Source organism: Berghia stephanieae, chromosome 7 (assembly GCF_034508935.2).
Source record: "Berghia stephanieae isolate SIO BIC M18660-M18661 chromosome 7, UCSD_Bste_1.3, whole genome shotgun sequence".
NCBI classification, from domain to species: domain Eukaryota; kingdom Metazoa; phylum Mollusca; class Gastropoda; order Nudibranchia; family Aeolidiidae; genus Berghia; species Berghia stephanieae.
The window spans coordinates 14,095,850-14,116,267 of record NC_088366.1 but is presented as its reverse complement, the minus strand read 5'-3'; the positions used below and the strand labels follow the sequence as shown (position 1 = coordinate 14,116,267).

At 36.9% G+C, this 20,418-nt stretch overlaps 2 protein-coding genes across 13 annotated transcripts in view; one reads left to right on the top strand and one right to left on the bottom strand.

Moving 5' to 3' along the window:
• The window catches only part of LOC144976744 (fatty acid 2-hydroxylase-like), a 76,050-nt gene extending 75,278 nt beyond the window's left edge, over positions 1–772 (bottom strand). The window contains exon 1 of one of the 9 annotated variants that reach the window (XM_078921124.1): positions 237–772. The gene's annotated coding sequence lies outside the window, so the exon portion shown is untranslated. Of the gene's footprint in view, positions 1–208 lie in introns of all 9 variants that reach the window. The other 8 variants (XM_078921130.1, XM_078921128.1, XM_078921125.1 and 5 more) reach the window with 8 other exon arrangements.
• Positions 773–7,940: 7,168 nt separating this feature from the next.
• LOC144976743 (uncharacterized) lies at positions 7,941–19,758 on the top strand. Of its 4 annotated transcripts, none has more exons than XM_078921117.1 (7): positions 7,941–8,074; positions 9,146–9,324; positions 12,353–12,499; positions 13,419–13,487; positions 15,724–15,783; positions 16,988–17,158; positions 18,559–19,758. In XM_078921117.1, exons 2-7 carry the CDS (start codon positions 9,208–9,210, stop codon positions 18,682–18,684), a joined length of 690 nt encoding a protein of 229 aa, XP_078777243.1. In that variant the 5' UTR covers positions 7,941–8,074; positions 9,146–9,207; the 3' UTR covers positions 18,685–19,758. The 4 variants fall into 4 exon arrangements, with proteins under 4 accessions (XP_078777243.1, XP_078777245.1, XP_078777244.1 ...); XM_078921119.1 differs by having other exon boundaries at positions 7,954–8,074; positions 9,159–9,324; XM_078921118.1 differs by having other exon boundaries at positions 7,969–8,105.
• Positions 19,759–20,418: the final 660 nt, after the last annotated feature.

Genomic DNA, 20,418 nt, shown 5'->3' with positions numbered 1-20,418 from the left:
CGTCCTTCAAATACCGATCGATTTAAATTACCCTCGGCCTCATCTTGGCAAACAATTCTCCAACCTGGGACTTCGCGAAGTCCCAGGTTTGAGAGTTTTTGCCAAGAACAAGATGAGGGCCATTAAAACCGATTGCCGGTTGATATTTGAAGTACGAGTTTTCTGGCCAAATTTTAAATACAAGCTTTTCCAGAGACCGACACTTAACTGGTTAACAACCCATTTCAATCATTCACCACTGTCTGGAGTCCAGGAACTATTTTTTTTTTAAAATTGGCATACGGTTCCCAACTTGAAAATTGAAAATTAAATTTCACAACTTTAACACACCTCATAAATAAACACGAACATCCATCCAAATTGTAAATAATATACACATCACTACGAATTTTCACTTCCTTATCTTAATGAAACATTACGCGCACGTCGATAAGTTGAAGTTATAAAAAACAAATTATTATAAAAGGGGTATCATATCAACAGGCTGAAATTCCAACCATGTCCGGTTCGTGTTGTGTGTCGTTTCTATCAGTCGGTGGTTGTGTGTGTGTGTGTGTGTGTGTGGCACTGGAGCGTTGCTAGCGGCGTGCTTTAGACTCAGCTTTACTTGGTGTGGATGTGTCGTTTGACCCACTGAGTGGCGCGTATCAGTCAGCGAATAAAACTTGCACACAACTCCAGACTTTTCGTATAAAGCAGCAACACAACACCAACACAACCACACATGGGTCATTTGTTTCATAACATCACCTTTTCCACGGCCACGCCAGGCAGGTAAAAGAAATAGCGCGCTTGGCATGGCAAATGGCAAGCCAGGCTGTTTGGTTGGCGGGCGGCAGAGTTGTCGATGGGGGGAGTCGAGGCCGAAATCTACCCCGCGAGTCACTGAACGAAACGGGTGGGTAAAGACAGGGGGGAAAAAAGTAAGAGGCAAGAGGTGGGGGGACGGAAAGTAACCGATGCGATATAATGTGACTGTGACTAACGAGTGTAAACGTGATGTAAAGCAAGTAGGCAAATTAATCACGATTGCAATGACATTATAATTATAGATAGTCATGAGGTTTGTTTGTTGTGTTTTTTTTTTAATGTATTTAACCAGTCGAGAGTCCGCAATTGTTGCTGGGTAATAAAGGCTATTCCCGTCAGGCATATTTTGTTTAAATTATTATTCGTATTGTGGAAATTAACAAAGATCTTTTGAGCCACCAAACAGTAAAAAATAGTTATATAGGCCAGTAATCCTGTACTCGAAGGCAAACATTTAACTTGGGCTGTACGGAACAATTTTTAACCCCCAACCTTTAAAAAAAAAAAGAATAGATGTTGTGTTTTACGAGATAGAATGGAGAGAGAGAAAACAGAAGTTGCGTTCACTAGGTATTCTCTATGTTTGTAAGACAGACGTTGGGGGCCTTTGTTTGAGAAAGATAGAGATAGGATGAGAGAACGAGAGAGGGGGGTTGGGAGGGGAGAAAAGAGGGAAAGATAAAGATATTGAGAGAGAGAGAGAGAGATGGGGATAGAGGGAAATGGAGAGAAAATAGACACACACATACACATACACACACACAGAGAGAGAGAGAGAGAGAGAGAGAGAGAGAGAGAGAGAGAGAGAAGGAAGGAGGGGCATATAAGGCAAGGCGATATGAAAAAAAAAAAACCCAAAAAATTCGACATAGACAGCGCAGTAATCGGCCAGGTACCCATTTTACACCTGGACGATATGAGAGAATATGAATTATAAAACATTTCCAAAGACTCCACTTTGCGCCGATCAGGATAGGACTCGAGCTAGGGAGCCGAATGTCCGAAGTGGAATGTCAAACCATCTGACCAGGAAGACGCAAGAAGAAGAAAAAATATTGAGAGAATGAGAAGGATAGAAATAAAGAAAGACTTAGAAAGCATGATAGAGAGAGAGAGGGATAGAAAAAAAAAAAGAGAGAGAGAGATAGAAAGAGAGAGAGAGAGAGAGAGAGAGAGATAGAAAGAGAGAGAGATAGAAAAAAAAAAAAGAGAGAGAGAGAGAGAGAGATATGCTGTGTAAGGAAGTTTAATTAATTAATCATAGATAATTTCCCCAGTCTGCGACAAAATGACAGAAATTATTTTTCGCCTGTGCGGGTGGATGAGAAAGTTTAAATGTCAATCAATATGGAAGCAGAAGTGAGGAAATAATCAAGACTTCCTTCAGTGCCGGGTAATATTGTGTTATGGCGTGAAATGTTCAATCAGCTGTATTCTGAAAAAAAAAATGGAAAAAAAAAAGTTTTATGGCCACCAACATGAAAACAAAAATTCTAGTCACAACCCCCCCCCCCCCCCCCCCCCCCCCCCCCAAATGGCCACCAACAGTCTCGGGTTTGAGAGTTTTTACAAAGATGGGGGTGATTTAAATCGATCGATATTTGAAGGACGAATTTCCTGGCCAAATTTTTTTTAATGTGATTTTCCGAGTACGGCAGTATAGTCTGATTGAAATAGTCTTAGTGAGGACTAATAACCCAGTTAGCGGTCCTAAAACAATTTTAAAAATAAATAAATATTGTGATGTCAACTTAATACATTCTATTGTCAGTAAGCAATCAGCAATGTTTGTCCGAGCGGGCTTGAGGGTGTGTCACGAATCCCATGTTTTGATTGGTCATATCTCAACTGGTTAATTCAAAATCAGTATGACGATATGTTTACGAAAATGTTGGTGCTTTCCCTTTATACAAGCCTTTTGACTATTTTCACGAGACGACATTTTTCGTTTCATATAATTCACTTAACATTTAGGAGTTAACGTTTTTGAACGATTGCGAAATTGTCGGTGTTTAGCTTAACTCACTCAACCCTAACAACGACTATAGATAGAATGCGCTTGGCCAAGGAGTTCACAACATTGCCACCCGGAAGTATAACGGACCAACACACAAACTCTGTGTAGCCATGAACTTTTATAGTCTGGTTAATACAGTTTAGTGAGAACAACTCACAAACGCGGATGGCAAACACAATAACAAAGGTCTGAGTGACGTCATCTGCATACTATCTATATCCGTAGTTTACTCGGGCTACTTTTACCCCATGCCCATTTACTACATTTTTATGAGACAAATTATAGGCGTAGAATCAAAGCCTAATGTTTTTAGTTTTTGCATGTTAATACTATCTATGTTCATGCTCATTTTCAATACTTTTTCTTCTAATTTTGAAAAGTAGCAAAAGTCTCAAGGATTCAGTGAGTTAAACATGGTTAATTGATCATGATTCAAATAATGTTGTCAGGAAAATTGACGAAATAATTTCTCGGAAAAGTACAGGAGACCATGAAGCTATTTCAAATGTCAATTTTGTACGTTTAGAACTGTGATGAGAAGAGGTTAACCCCAGTTGTATATATAAGCAGGTCTGACAACCGAACGCAATTATGGGCTTGTTTTAACATTGTTGTAATGAACAACATGTTACGTTGTTTTTCTTGTTGTTGTTTTTTTGTATCGATAAGTAAATACATACTTATTACTAGTAAGAGGGAGAGAGAGAGAGAGGGAGAGAGAGAGAGAGAGAGAGAGAGAGAGAGAGAGAGAGAGAGAGAGGGGGAATTTACAATTCAGAATAATATCATCTCTCAAAAAAAGATAATCCGTCTGACTGTCTCACTCTCGGCGAAAGAATCCAGTCAGGGCCCTGTTGAAATCAAACGGTGTAATTCCGGGTTAAGGACACAATACAGAGCAACATGAAAAGAACACATATTGATACACAAAGGATAAAGAAAACCATTATCAAGACATCAAGGGTGTGAACCCTGATGAAAAACCCACAGCTTCAAGATGCCCAACACCCCCCCCCCCCCCTCCCCAACACAACACACATGGAGAATTCCCTTCACCGACAAAGATTATTTATAGCAAAACCTCATCGCAACATGTTCCAGTTTGAATACATTCGTGCAGATCTTTTTTTTGTTTTGTTTTTTATATAAATAAAAGTTGATAACACATATGTCTGGAAATGCGGATGTGTAAGTTTTGAACAAACATTGATGAAACAGCTCGTTTTGTTTTTTAAATAGCAAACACAAACACACGCACGTACAAACACATCCCGCACCCGTTCCCCATCCAACAAAAAAGAAAACAACAATCACAAAACACACACACACACACACACAAACACACACACACACACAAACACAAACAAGCCAAACCATAACAAAACAAAACAAAACAAACAAAAATTAATAAACAAGCAACAGAAAACAAACAAATAATTTGACACATGTATTTTTCAGCACAATGAGTTCTAAACGATCAAAGTAAATAATTAATGTCTTTTTTAAAAAAAAATTACAAACTTATCATTTTGGAGCGAAACAATTTAGCGTCTCGTCTTGTAACAAGATCAATCTTCGCTGAGCCTGGTCAGTTACCGGATGGGAGACAGTGATTGCAAAACAATGGCCGCGGCGATATGTCTTTGGGTAAAGCACTTTATATAAATTACTTCATTCAACTCGTGTGTTAAGTTAGAGTAGAATCAAAGAGCGTGTAGGTAACGATTGTTATGTTACCAAGAGCTCTCACTTCCCGCTTTTGGTGAAGCCAAGCATCTTCCGTCTTCTACTCGTATTTTCTTCATTGTATCAGTAAGCCCAGCGCGCATGATACACGCGGAGCACACCCACCTCGCTGTCTCGCCTGGCACGCGACAATAGCATTGCGGTTAAGAGAAGTGAGAGCTCTTGGTAACTACGTTACCCTACATACTCTTTGGTAGAATGGACCCCCGCCTGTAAAAATGTTTATTGCAAGAGGCGTAACTATGACATTTAATTTATTCTCATGTTGTGTTTAATTCGAATTACACAACTATGATTAGTATCCAACCATAACTTGTAAAATGTCAGAGATGATATGATATGATTTTTCATAATTAATTATTCAACGACGTTTTGTGACTAGCAGATAGTGTATTAAATACGGTATAATTATTATTATTTTTATTTTTTTTTGCGATTGTGTGCGTGAGTACTAGTTTGATCTGTGCTCTCTCTCTCTCTCACACACACAAACACACACACTCGCTCTCTCTCTTTCACACACACACAAACACACTCACACACACACACATACACATCCTCTCTCCCAATCTCTCTTCCTCTCTCTCTCTCTCTCTCTCTCTCTCTCTCTCTCTCTGCGTGTATGTATGTGTGTGTGTGTGTGTGTGTGTATGTGTGTAAGTGATTGTGTGTGTCTGGGGGAAGGAGGGGAGCATGTGGAATAAACTTGAAATGAAAGAAATCTCCACGCCCTTTGCCCTTTAACCCCAAATGTCTGAACAGTCAATAATTCAGCAAACAATGACAATTATTGCTAAGAGCGAAATACACAGGTTTTACAATGGCCCTGAAAGAAGACTTTCAAGTCTGATATATTGACTATTTTAAAATAATTTTTAGTCTAGCGTCCATTCCAGAGTGTAGCAAACAATTTCTAATGACCCATTTCAAGCTATAGAATCCGATTATGGGCGTAATGACTCTGAAGGACGTCTTTCAAGTCCGGTATAATTGACCATTTATATACATTTCATTATTTTAACTGCCTAGATTTACATGTAGCCTATTATCGCCTTAACAGTGTGTCCTACATTTGATTGGATTGTCCAGTGGACAGATTTGATTTGTTGATCAAACATTGATCATTTCACAATGTGGCAAAAGCTAGGCTATTAGAGTACACTCGGGCTTTGAAAAAGAACAAAACAACAACACATTAAACAAAAATTTGGCCAGAAAACTCGCCCTCGAAATGTCGATCGATTAAAATGATCCTCATCTTGTCAAAAATTCTCAAACTTGAAACTTTAAGGAAGTGAAGTCAATAAAGTCCCAGGTTTGAGAGTTTTGACAAGACATGGGTCAATTTAATCGATCGATATTTCAAGGACCAGTTTTCTGGCCAAAAATTGTAAAGTGTGTTTTTCCACAGAAAGGCAGAATATTCTTAGTGGGTGTGAGTCAGAACCCAACCTGCCACACCCATCATAATAATATTATATAATATGTACAAACAATGGATAGGTTGAATTGCTGAGTCATGGGGTCGAGAAAGCATCTTTAGTGAACAAACGGGGTGGGATGAAGTGGGATGGGGAAGGGGGTGCGGGGGGGGGGGGGATGAGTGAGTGTGAAGTGGGGTTGGTGATCAATATTGGTGGAACGAAATGATTGTCGTCACTGAGCTCTTTTTAATTGTTTTTAGACAACCATATTAATGATTAGTTCTCACTACATCTTTTCAATCACACTTTACGCGTTCAACGTTAGGTTTTCTCCGGCTGATGGATGTTGTGAGCATTTTTACCTAAGCGCATAGCATCAGTAGGATTGATAAGGCAAGAGTGAAATGAAGTTATATATTTGTGTGTGTATGTGTGTCTCTTGTGTAGTGTGGTATTTGCATATAGGAACGTGTGTGTGTGTGTGTGTGTGTGTGTGTGATGAATTTTTGTGTTTATGTTTGAGAAATATATGTGAGAGATATGTAGGGAGAGAGAGAGGCACAGAGAGAGAGAAAGAGAGAGAGAGAGAGAGAGAGAGAGAGGGGGGGGGGAAGGAGAGATGGACACACACACACACACACAGAAGAAGGAAAGAGGCAGATAGAGAGAGAGATGGAGGCATACAAGAGAGAGAGAGAGAGAGAGAGAGAGAGTAGATAGAAACACACTCACACTCACACGCAGATAGATAGAAAGATAGATAGATAGATAGGTAGATATATAGATATATAGATAGATAGATAGATATATAGATAGATCGATACAGATAGATTGATACAGATAGATAGAGAGATAGATAGATAGATAGATAGATAGGTATATATATATATATATATATATATATATATATATATATATATATATATAGAGAGAGAGAGAGAGAGAGAGAGAGAGAGAGATGTGTGTGGTGTGTACACATCCATGTATCACACAAACCACCTCATATTTTGATCATCATCATCATCATCATAATCATCATCATCATCATCATCATCATCATCATCATCATCATCATCACCACCACCACCACCGATACCACCATCCCAACATCACTGATCAATGCGACTGGAGCTTGGAAAAGCAAAGAATTAAATAAAATATTATATTGAATCGACGCCTTCATTCCGACGTTTTAAATTATTTGGCGACATCAACTTACCATGGGAAATAACCGATTGTTAATAATCACACCTAATAAGGCTTGTAAGAGTTATATCCCATAGTGACCATCAGTCCACATACCTTTCTCAATGACCAGTAGATTTTTAACCAATCAAAATATGGGATTTGTGATTCTCGAGCCTGCTCGGACAAACATTACTCGTTGTCTTCAAACAATAGAACGGACAATAGAATTTTGACTTCAATCTACCCTTTGTTACTGTTTTTATATGGACAATTTGATTTCGGACACTTCTGAAAGAATTTTGAGCGGCTATGTGGTTTTGTGGTATGACACTCGCTTTCGGATCGGTAGGTCCTGGGTTCGAGCCTCGCTCGGCGCATGGTTGAGTCCTTGGAAAAGACTCTTTACTCACATTCTCTCACCGTACTCAGGTGTAAAATGAGTACCTGGCCGTTAACAGCGTTGTCTCTGTAGGAAAATAAAATTGTATAATCGCCTAAGAGGCGAATAACTGATTACATAGGTACACACTTCCAATGAGTTGTGAAACGGAAGAGTAGAAGGTGTGACGTCATGTCTTCTCTGCCCTATTATTACTCTCAAGTCATGGACCAAGGGATTGAATCGTGTCATAAACGCATTCACTCCATACCAAGCAATATTTAAAACAGGACGATGCACGTATAGTAGTATCAATGCACACATTTATATTATCTCAATCTTAAAATGCAATTTCAGGTCACCGAAAAGCACCAACCTTTTGAATTACCAAAGAGTTCATGATGCAATCATAAAGGAAGACACCATCAGTCTGATTAAAAAAAAAAACAACAACAAAACAAACAAACATTGACTTGTCTTTTAAGCCAGAATTAGATAGGACAAAACTTGGTAACTACTGTTAAGTGATCGCAATCAAAAGGTAATGGGCACGATCTATATTACATTTCCATGTGCTCGAGGTCATTGGTCACATTGCAAAGTGTGCTCAAAATGACCCACATAGTGAAATGTGTTCACAGTTTGAGAGATATCCAACGTTACAATTGATCATTTTAATCGTTGCACAGCAACAAATCATGTGATTGATGACTTGGTTGGACGAAACCATGAATATAGATCGCTCCCATTGTTGTGAAGAAATCACATCACCGACACCCATTGACTTTGAATGATTTTATGACTTGAGTTTGAGTTAAACTTTTGACTATCCAGATATATTCTCTATTACCATCATCTGTTATTGTTAACCTGTAAAAAGCCTTAACCGGGGGAAAAAAAACTTGTATTTGAAAGTTTAGCTAGAAATCTCGTCTTTCAAATATCGATCGATTAAAATGGGGAGGCCTCCCGAAAGCTCCCCGTGCTAAGGGAAACAACCCAAATATTCCCTCAACTAACCCAAAGAAAAAATAAAACCAAGTACCTTTAACTACCACTAACAGGAAAAAATAAACACCTTAGCACCTTTACTAAGACTTCTGACTAACCCTCTGACCTCGAGCTAACCCTAATAGAAAAAACCCAACAACCTAGGACTGCTTACAATACTTCACAAAACAAAATATTGGCGCAAAACCAAAACAATGGTCGTATTAGGAAAGTATAAACTTTGACTAATCTATCAAAGTTTGTTCTAGTTTTTAAAATGCTACTATATATTGACAAATTGAATAAATAAACGCATGACAAAAGATCTACGGTGAAAATACAAATTCAAAGAAATGCTAGCACGATGAGCTTTCGGAAGGCTTCCCTTTAAATTACCCTCATCGTGGCAAAAACTTCGCGAAGTCCTAGGTTTGAGAGATTTTCCCAAGATGGGGATCATTTAAATTGATATATGCTTGAAGGACGAGATTTGTTACCAAATTTTTAAATACGTGTTTTTTGGTGGTCTCCCCCCCCCCCCTAGTACGGCATATAACATATAAATTTGTTGCGTGACTTTATGGTCTCCAGCGACCTTTTTCAGCTGCTTCTACTGAAGGAACGTTTCGGTTCCGCCCGTTAGTTATACCATAATGGCAGCCTATGCCGAGGCAGTGGAACTTCCTGCCTACCCTCCTGGTTATCGTAAGGGACCACTTGATGACCTGTGTGACGAAGAGAAGGATGAGCACCTTAATGATGCCTATCTGGTGAGTCATAGCCAAACTCTGTTTATGTCTATCTGAATTGACTCTAAAGTAAATGGTATCTTCCTGGGATGTTTTGTTTTGTGCCCCCCCCCCCCCCACTACAATCGTTATGAAAACCAGGCCCTATGTTTTGTAATTATAGAAAGATTTAATTTTAGTGGTGGAAATTATAATTGGAAAGAAAATCACTCTCGTCGATGAAAACTTTTGATTCGAAGGCGGTTAAACTAGATATACCAGTAAACGTTGACAATACAATAATCAAGAAATGATGACAGTTATATATATATATATATATATATATATATATATATATATATATATATATATATATATAATTGTTCCGCTTTGTTTTTTATTAGAGATACTGAGCAATCTGAAATCGCTAAAATAAATACTTCTGATTACAGAAAAGAGTAACTCTGCACTTGGCGTTTTCAAAAAGCCAAAGCCACATATCACTGAGACTATGACTTAAAGCCATTCATGGTTTTCTATTTGGTATTGTTATAACCCGGTAACCGCCGTACTCTGGAAAGACGCGTATTTATAGGTTTGGCAAGAAAACTCGTCCTTCAAATATCGATCGATTTAAATGACCCTCATATCGACAAAAACTCTCAAACCATTGTTTCTATAAAACAAACCTATATTGCGTAGAAGAGGTTGCGAAACTGAAAGTTAACGGTTTAATAATAACCAAAACAAAAACAAACGAACAAACAAACGAAAAAAACAAAACAAAAACAACGAACAAAACCCAAAAAAAAAAAAAATCAACACAAAAACAAACAAACAAACAACAGCAAAAAACAAAAACAAAAAAAAAAACAACAAAAAACTAAAAATAAACAAACAAAAAATAATAAAAAAAAAAAAAAGAAAAAAAAAGAAAGGAAAGAAAACATAAAAGCAAATACAGAATCAAAAACTAAAACAAAACAAAACAAAATAATAAAAATTAAATCCTAACTCCCTATATACGAACCTACCTCTTTGCTCCAGAGAATGCACATAGAAACAAGGAGATCGTTCCTCACAGAGCACAATGCATCTTATATGGGGGTGGAGCTAAACCTTTTCACAAAGCAATTTTTTGACCCCAAGCCTGGGCCGGACGAAGAAACAAAAAAGAAGTTAATGGATGAAATTCAACAAAAATTGTAAGTCTTCCATGAGCGGCCCTTGTATTAGCAAAGTTTCAAAGTTTATTCAATCTTAGGCTTTCGCCAATAAATCAACAATTTGATGACAACATACATTAAAGTGGGGGGGGGGGGGGGGGGGGGGGGGGCGGGAGGATGGTAAAGGGAACCAAAAAAATAAACTGATACACCACACAAAAAATACAACAATCGTAATACCACCAATACGTACAATAATAGTGATAGTAATAATAATAATAATAATAATAATAATAATAATAATAATAATAATAATAATAATAATAATAATAATGATAATGATAATGATAATGATAATAATAATAATAATAATAATAATAATAATAATAATAATAATGATAATAATAATAATAATAATAATAATAATAATAATAATAATAATAATAATAATAATAATAATAATAATAATAATAATAATAATAACAATAATAATAATAATCTGTCACCGGCCCCTTTATACTTCGACACGTAACAATATTATTTCTTGAAACAAATTCAAAATTATTACATACATAGTTCAGATCAAATTTCTTCTTTTAGACAATTGTATTACATTAGTCCTATCTAATTTCAATTTGAAAAATTGGACCATCAATTTGATATGCTCTTTAATTTTTTTTTTTTTTTGCACAAACAAGCTGTTGAACCATTGTATTAAGTAAACTCCACCCCTATCCCCCTAATTTACTTCAATCTCAGGGAGTTCTTGAATTCAAGTTGCCTTTTGAGATTGGTGATTGAATGGATGAGCCTGTCTGTAGCTCGATTTGTAAAAACTCAATATTCCATTTGACAAATCAAGTTTCAAGTCTTGAGTTTCAAGACAATTGATATATAATATAATAAAACAAATAATTTTGATATTTGAAAAACGAAGATACTGCGTAAACAATATTACAGAACAAAAAAAAACAAAAACAAAAACAAAAACAAAAAACAAAAACAAAAACAACAAAAAAACAAAAACAAAAACAAAAAACAAAAACAAAAACAACAAAAAAACTAAAACAAAACAAACAAAACAAAACAAACAAACAAACAAAAGAAAACAAAAACAAACAAACAAACAAACACACAAACACACACAGACACACACAGAATATTCTCCCCCCCCCCCCCGAAAAGAAAAAAAACAACAACAACCCATAATCGTTCGTGTGTAGTATGCAAACACTCATATTATAATAAAATTACCCGATTGTCTACTCTCTATCGCCTAAGCTGTTGGGACTGACTTATTACACCATCTATAATCCCATAAATCACCATCCTATCACTCCGTAGTTATTCCCCTTATTCCTATAATTTTGATTACCAGAAATTCTAAAATCCTGTGTATGAAACAGTGGCAGAAAAAAACCCCCAACAAAAACAGTAAGAATAATACAATTTTTTTTTAATGACCCAAAACGATTTTGAGGCAGGCTGATTATTTGAGATTATTTTTCTCTTGTGTTTTTCTTTCTGCTTTGTCTGGCACTGCTTCAAACACGTTTTCAAATCTTTTTCTTATACATGCGGCTATGTGGTCTAGTGGTGTGACACTCGCTTTCGGATCGGAAGGTCCTGAGTTCGAGCCTCGCTTAGCGCATAGTCCTTGGAAAAGGCTCTTTACTTACATTCTCTCACCATGGCTGTTAACAGCGTTGTCTTTGTCCGAAAAATTGTAATATCGCCTAACAGGCGTCATGTCCCGTCCTACATGTTAAATGTTGCTGTTGACCAGGGACCCCTTGTAAAGCGCTGAGCACATTTAGTAGATATTACACTATTTAAAAGCTCTTTTTATTATTATTATTATTATTTTTTACAAGTACCTTTTCCTTAAATTGTCACTTTTCCAGAAAGAGATCCGCTATGGGCGGGGTCCGTACGTTGTGAACGGCGTCCCCATCGCCCCCACCACCGAAGGCTGCTGTAACAAAGACCCGTGCTTCTGTCGGTCTGACGTCATTTTCTATGACGGAGTGGCCTACGACCAAAAACCATTCGTAAGTATAGATTATTCTAAAGACAGACGGCAGCGTGGCTCAGCGGTATGGTCTTTGCTTCGTACCCAAAAGGCCTCGTTGTGTGGCCTTGAGCAAGTCACCTCGCTCTAGCTCACTCTGCCGCTGACGCCTGGGTTATTCCAGTCTTTCCTTGGATTAGACCCTAAAGACAATTTTCCCCTCGGGGATGAATAAAGGGAATTTTATTTTATTTTAATTATAGTATTAGAGTTGTATGGTGAAAATGTTATTGCATGTCCCGTAATGCCATCTTGGGCAACAAAAACTACAGGAACGAAGAATAAACAAGGACTTTCACTCTTCAAGACAAGATAATAATACATGGGACGTAAGTCTGTCACTACTACAAAGTCATAACAATTACGCAGTTATTTCCCATTCAAATGTCTCGAAGGACATTTCGTGGCATCGTGTGACAAAGTGATGTTATGCGTCACTGTATCAAAACACAGTGATATGATATTATCCTCACGATCTGATGGGCTGATAAGCATGCCCTGCCGAAGTCCGGAAAAAAAAACAACAAAAAAACAACAAAAAAACAAAAAACAAACAAATGTTTTAAAAAAATTTGGCCAGAAAACTAGTCCTTAATAAAAATAAATTATCAATTGTTTAATTTGACTCAAACCTGTGACTTCACTCGCCCTTTAAATATCGATAGATTAGAAGCTCATCTTAAAATCAATCTATGAGGGACGATTTTTCTGGCTAAAATATTTTTAAAACCTGTCTTTTTTTTAAACACCGGGATCAATTGTCCCTTCAAATTGTGTGTATATATAGACTTCATAAAACGACTAAAATGATGACGACGACGACAAAAAGAACATCAACAACAACACCACCAAACAAACTGAAAAACACTCTTCATTCTAACTATTTTTGTATCTCACAGATTCAAGGACATTTAAGAACTCGACCAGGAAATGTGATGTATTTTGAAGGAAAGATGGTAGGACCTTTTGTAAGTTGAAGGCCAATTTTTTGAGGGAATAGAATATATACAAATAATATAATTTTATGAAAATACAAACGAAAGAATGATGATAGAGAGGTTTCGGGTGGGAACAATACAGACAATTGACGTTTCGGGTACAAACCCTTTGTTAGCACATCAAGAAATAAATGAACGTAAAACAAATAAAATGAGAAATTTCAAAAACGTTTATTCCTCTTCTTTTTATGATGGATCTAACGTCACGTTTCAAGTACGTTCATCATTAACATATTGTATTAGATGAAATAGGACGAGAGAGAGAGAGAGGGGGGGGGGGAGGGAGGTAGAGAGAGAGAGAGAGGGAGAGAGAGAGAGAGTGAGAGTGTGAGAGAGAGAGAGAGAGAAGATGTGTGTGTTTTTGTGTGTGGGAGTGGGGGAGAGAGAAATGTTTTTTTAAAATTTGTTTTTAAGGGTTTTGCGGCGCTTGCAACACATTTAGGTCATATCAACGACAGTAAAAAGGACGAAAATGGGACAGTAAAAAGTTGCAGAATTACAATTAAAGCATCCAAGTAAAGGGAAGACAAAGGGGAATTGGTTCAAATAGGAAACAGATGTAGATTCCAAGAGCACACTATCAACGTACTTAGTTTGAGATCATCTAAATGTCTCATCCTGACGTTAAGCGCAGGCCCCCATTAAAAGGAACAAACTCAAATGTTTACAAATTATATATAAAATGTATGCAAAACATAATACAATGCATAACAAAGAAAAAAATATATCATCTCCCAAAACTAACTATACATTTGACTGTTTCCCTCCCAGCCAGGACTCATACCAGGGCCAGGACAAAACCAAGTCATCTCATTCCAAGACAAAGACAGACAGCATGTTGGAAAACTGATATAAGGGGATAGAAGACAGCGTATGTACCTCCCTGCCCACTATGGGAGGTCAGGAACCCCACCCAGTGGGAAGGCGAGAGAGAGAGAGAGAGAGAGAGAGAGAGAGAGAGAGAGAGAAAGAGAGAGACATTTGAGTATTGCTTTATAGATTAAGGTGCATATACATTCCTTATTGTCATCACCATCATCATCATCGTTGTCGTCGTCATCATCTTCTTCTTTCGGTGAACTTGTACAATATTAAATTTATTTAGATAAAATGAGAAGCCTGAATTCTTAAGTCTGATATCACAGAGAATTGTCACATTTATGATTAATAACAAGTCGGGAGATATTTTATTCTTATTCTTTTCCCTTTTACTTTTAAGTCTGCAACTTCAATTATTAGAAGATTCCACCGACCACAGTCTTTCATTGGAGATGTGAAACAATTCCAGTGTCTCAATGTCGATGCATGAACGAGTACAAGTGGGTATCCTCTTTTGAGTGGGGAACCATAAACTTCTTCTTATTCTGTTTATATCACAGAGGTGTAATTTCACTTGGTGGATTAGACCTTTGCAAAATATTATCATTTTGTCATGCTAGTTTCTCTGTTGTCACGGTTCAAGATCTAAATCAATATCGCGTTGGTTTATTTTTATTTTTTTTTATCTTTGTTGTTTTGATTTATAAATTTCACTGCTCTGTTTGTATTTGTTCGATTTATTGGTTTTCTGAGTTGTGTGTCTGTGTGGGGGGGGGGGGGGGGGGGGTCCCCAGACAGAGCTACTTGATTTTCCCTCCACTGTCGTATAAGTTTCTTCTTAGGAAGCCTAAAGAGTTTGCTTCTTTATTTATTTATTTATTTTTTTTTTGCATATATGTTTATAACATGATCTTTCCAATTTAGTTAGACAGTTATTCTTACTCTTACTCTTAGATATTTCGGAGTGTTAGCTAAGATGAGGACCATTAACATCGATCGATATTTGAAGGACGAGTTTTCTGGCCAAATTTTTAAATACGGGTCTTTCCAAAGTACGGCAATTAAAGTAGTCCGTCAGAGCCATTCGGCCCATGGAGCCCGAGTTTATCACGGTTTCTTTAGCGGACAATAGCAATTGATTGCTATCCTTTGGATAGGACGCTAGTCTATCGCTTAGTACTTTCATCAAATCAAACAGACTCAGCTACCCATTCACTGCTGGGTGAACAGGGGGGGGGGGGGGGGGGTCAGAAAAAAAAATCTCGACTACACCCGGGATCGATCTCGATAACCTTTGCGTGTGAAGCGAGTGCTCTACCAACTGAGTTATCAGGACCTCCACGACAATTAAGTGGTTAGTATAACGATTGATTCCCTCATGTTGCAGAATCCTGGCAAGTCACCTCTTAAATTTGGACCAAACAAAACCAGGGAGAAACATCCAAAGGTAATCGGCTTAATAGGGAACAAAAAGTGTGTGATGTATAAAAAAACTGATTCCAATCTCATTGGAAGTATAAAACCACTCTCTTCCGGACACATACCTTGTGCAATTAATCTTCTGGTTTCATAGTGACGGCATCTTATTTTCTAGTCTAAATATATGCTGGTACCGTAACCTAATAATCTAGTTAAACATCCTGCTACTAAAATAGTAATGCCACCTTACGATTCAATATGTAACCTATTCATTATTAGTCCTCCGAAGGACTGGTTACATACACTTCCAAGGACTTTGAACCAGGAAGGTTTGACACCACAACTTACCTGCCCTATTATTAAAGAAGGGCAATTGTTGGTGTGAAGAAAATAACAAAATTTCATCACATGGTTTACACGAAAAATAAAAATAGTAATTGCATTATATGCTAAAATTGAACTATGGAACTTAGGTTACGTTTATACCGAAGACAATTAATTGATAAAATCCACGAGGAGCCGTCGCCTTATATGTATAAAAACAAAGACAACACGCCACCTTAATTCATTTTTGCCACATGGTGTTCGAATTTTTAACGCGCAACTGTGATTTAAATTAAATACTATCTTTTAAATATACACACACAAGTTCAGACTAAAGGTCAGAGGTATGGCCTATCTCAATTTATCAAATTTATATAATATAAAGTGTTGCTATTGGTTCTTGGTTGTATATTTTTACATTTTTGTGCATTTGCATATATTATATATGTATACATTGTCGCCATAGATTCTCAACTTTGTCTTTATACATTTTCATGCACACCACGTCTGTAAACGACTTTGCATTTTTTGGATGAATAAAGTATATATTATTATTATTATTATTATTATTATTATTATTATTAAGTGCTAACATCTTACATTTCTGGTTTGGTTTTCTTTTACTTTGAAATCCCATTGTGGCATCTGATTCAGCCGGACATAAGACCGGTTTGAGACGGTGAGGGTGAGTCACATATATAAATATAAGTTTTGGTAAAATACTCACATCCGCCGGACGGATATAACGCACCAACACACAAAACTATAATATTATGTAACCATAAACGTTTACAGTCCGATTAATCAAAGTTAGTGAGAACTAATCACTAAAATGGCTGTCGAAACGTAATAACAAAAGAGCTGAGTGACGTCAATTTCGTTCCTGCTATAAATACTCCCATCCACAGGAAAACTGCTTCAACTACAGCATCAACCACTATTCCCAGCAACCTTGTTGTAGGACTTCCATCTACGGCGACACTCAACCGCCATACCATAACACTCACGCACAGAAACTGGCCTACACCAGGATGGGTCTGCCCCATGGAAACACTATTGGCTATTTTAGAATGAAACCGGTGAGAATGAACCTTGTTGCTGTTTTTTAAATTTTTAAAATTTATTTAGTCATATTTTAAAAATCTGACATGGCGGTGTTTTGCAAAAAAAAAAAAAATAAACCCAAATTTTGTAAGCTAAAAACAGCAAAATTTGCAAAAAATTTGCGATTAATTTTCCTAAAAACCTATAATTAGTTAATGAAAGAGAAAACTCGTCCTTCAAATATCGATCGATTTAAATGAACCTCATCTTCGCAAAAACGCTCAAACCTGTGATCTGTTGATTGTTAGAAAAAAAAATTAAGACAAAGGGGAATGGTTCAAATAGGGACCAGAAGTAGATTTCAAAAGCAAGCTATTGGTGTTCTTAGTTTAACATCAGCTAAAAATCTCATCCAGTCACAACCACAAGTCCCCATTAAGAGGATCACACTCAAATTCATGTTTATAAATCATGATTTATGGATAATCAAAACAAAAAAAAAAAGTTCATAAATCATTTACAAGGAAAAAAACTCATCTCCTAAATTAGAACTTTATACATTTGACTCGACGTGCAGGTCTAAATATGGGCTTAGTTTAACATCGTTGAATGGACAAAACTTAGTCTCATTTTTTTGAGCCCATAACGAATTGAGTTATTAGGCCTGCAAATAAGTGCAAGTCGATTTGAGTATTTTCCTCCCAAGAGGGAACTCCGGACATAGCCAAGTAGTCTCATTCCAAGACAAAAACAGAAAACATGTTAGAAAACAGATATAGGGGAATAGAAGACACAGTAAAAAAAAAACTAAAAAAAACCCTCCCTGCCCACTATGGGCAATGGGAGGACAAAATAAAAGACCACACCCAGAAGCATTATTTTGAATGTTTACAGAAGCAGCATTTTTCGTCTAATCTAATACTAATACTTGATACTGTTCCAAAGTTTTCCTCATAAGCTAGTTTTGTATCAGTCAATAAAGATTTTAAACCGGTCTCCTCTGTTAATTTTTGTACTTGAAAAAAAAAAAAAAAAGCAGAGGAATCCAAGTCAACCTCACGATGGACTAATTTATACAACTGAATGACCCCCCCCCCCCCCCCCCTCGAATTTACTCAATTTATTACTTCTTTATGCGGCTATGTGAAGTGATCTAGTGGTATGACACTCGCTTTCGGATCGGAAGGTCCTGGGTTCGAGCTTCGCTCGGCGCATAGTTGAGTCCTTGGAAAAGGCTCTTTACTCACATTCTCATGTGTAAAATGAGTACCTGGCCGTTAACAGCGTTGTCCGAAAAAAATGTAATATCGCCTAACAGGCGTCATGTCTAGTCCTACGTGTTAAGTGTTGCTGTTGGTCAGAGACCGCTTGTAAAGCGCTTTTAGTGGATATTGCACTATATAAAGCTCAATTAAAAAATATTTTCTATTTTTAGGATCGTGTCTGTTACGACAAAGACCCGCCAGTGGCCCGCATTCACGACTGCTGCAACTGCCAGGAGTTTGAATACGACGCGAGTCAATACCTTCAGGATGAATGCCCAGGAAAATCATGCTGCTAGTCCAACAACAGACCGTGCTTTGACTATCGTTAATTATCATCAATTATTGTGACCCACCATCTCAAAACAGTATTATGTCAAGATGAATCAGACCATGAAAAGTGAATTAACATAGAAATAACATGATGAAAGATACAAAGTTTTTTTGTTTTGTTTTTTCAATGCAGAGTGGCTCAGTGGTAATCTTTGCTTCGTACCCAAAAGGTACCAAGTTATGCGACCTTTAGAAAGTCACCTCGCCCTAGCTTACTTTGCGGCGCAGCACTGCGGCTGACGCCTGGGTTATTCCAGGCTTCCCTTGGAAGCGTTCCTAAAGACATATTACCCCTTGGGGATGAATAAAGGGAATTTATTATTATTTTATTTATTTATATGTATATTCTTTATCCACCATGAGGAAGAGAAAGTAACCATAAGATTCATGTTGGTGCTATGCCAGCCGGATGCAACGTGCCGAGGCACAAAACTATGTAACCGTGAATGTTTATTGTCTGATTTATACATAATTTAAAGAGAGTAATCACCAAAATGGCAGTATAAAAAAATAACAAAACAATAACAAAGAGCTGAGTGGCGTCAATTCCGTTCCGTCTACATATTTGTGTCAATAAATTCAATTTCCAACATCCAATTCATCCTGACATAATTCCTAACACCTCTTTGCGATGGTGGGTCTGATTTATTGTCTGCCTTTGCTGTAATGTTGAATAATGACAGAAACAACAACCAAATTTTCAACACAATAAAAAAAATATATATATAAATTAATTAATTAAAAAAAACAAACAAAACAAACACATACGATTACAATATCACCATTAAATTTAACAATGGCGTACAAGGGGGAAAAAGAGAAGACAAAGAAAATTTTTTAATGGGCCTGTTTGTCTTTTTGGCTGAAACGCTTTTTTATTCAACAACTTTTACATGAAGGATTTAACGACTAGAATGACGTGAGCTCTGGGACCAGTAATCACGTGTTTAGACCCTTTCCCTCTGCATTCATTTTGTTCAATAAGAGTAAAATATAAACTATTTGAATATAATAAAGTCATTTTCAATACAAGTATATTACTTGTTTTTTTACTTGTTGGTCTTTTACTTTTAGCAAGTTTTGATGTTTGCTTTTAAGGTTTTTATGGCACGTGCAACACATTTAGGAAGAAAAAAGGGATAGTAAAAAGTTCAAGAATAACAATTAAAGCACCCAAGAAAAAGTAAGACAAATGGGAATTGTTTCAAATAGGAAAAAGATGTAGATTCCAACAGCACACTATTAATGTTCTTAGTTTGAGATCACCTGAAAGTCTCCTCCAGACACAAACACAGATCCCTACTAAGACTAAGAGGAACACACTCAAGTGTTTACAAACCATATATAATATTTTAAAAAAAACCAATACAGTGCATAACAGAGAGATGATTTACTAGGAAAAAAATATCATCTCCCCAAACTAACCATATACATTTGACTGTTTCCCTCTCAGCCAGGGCATCCGGCACGTCAGGACAAAGCTAAGTAATCTCATTCCGAGACAAAGACAGAAAGCGAGTTGGAAAACAGTTATAGGGGGATAGAAGACACAGTAAGTAACCTCCCTGCCCACTATGGGAGCAGCAAAATTTGATTATGAATTGTTTTGAACAGATATGAGAAGACTTCATCCTCTTTAAGGTGGGGACAATGACGTTTTATAAAACAACGTTAAAAACAAAACACAAACAAAAAAAGTG

Bases quoted from the DNA above. Each gene is read 5' to 3' on its own strand.
- LOC144976743 (XM_078921117.1), top strand. From the start codon at position 9,208: ATGGCAGCCTATGCCGAGGCAGTGGAACTTCCTGCCTACCCTCCTGGT. The intron at 12,500-13,418 runs GTAAGTATAGAT...TGTATCTCACAG, and splicing joins CCTACGACCAAAAACCATTC to ATTCAAGGACATTTAAGAAC. The intron at 17,159-18,558 runs GTGAGAATGAAC...TTCTATTTTTAG, and splicing joins GCTATTTTAGAATGAAACCG to GATCGTGTCTGTTACGACAA.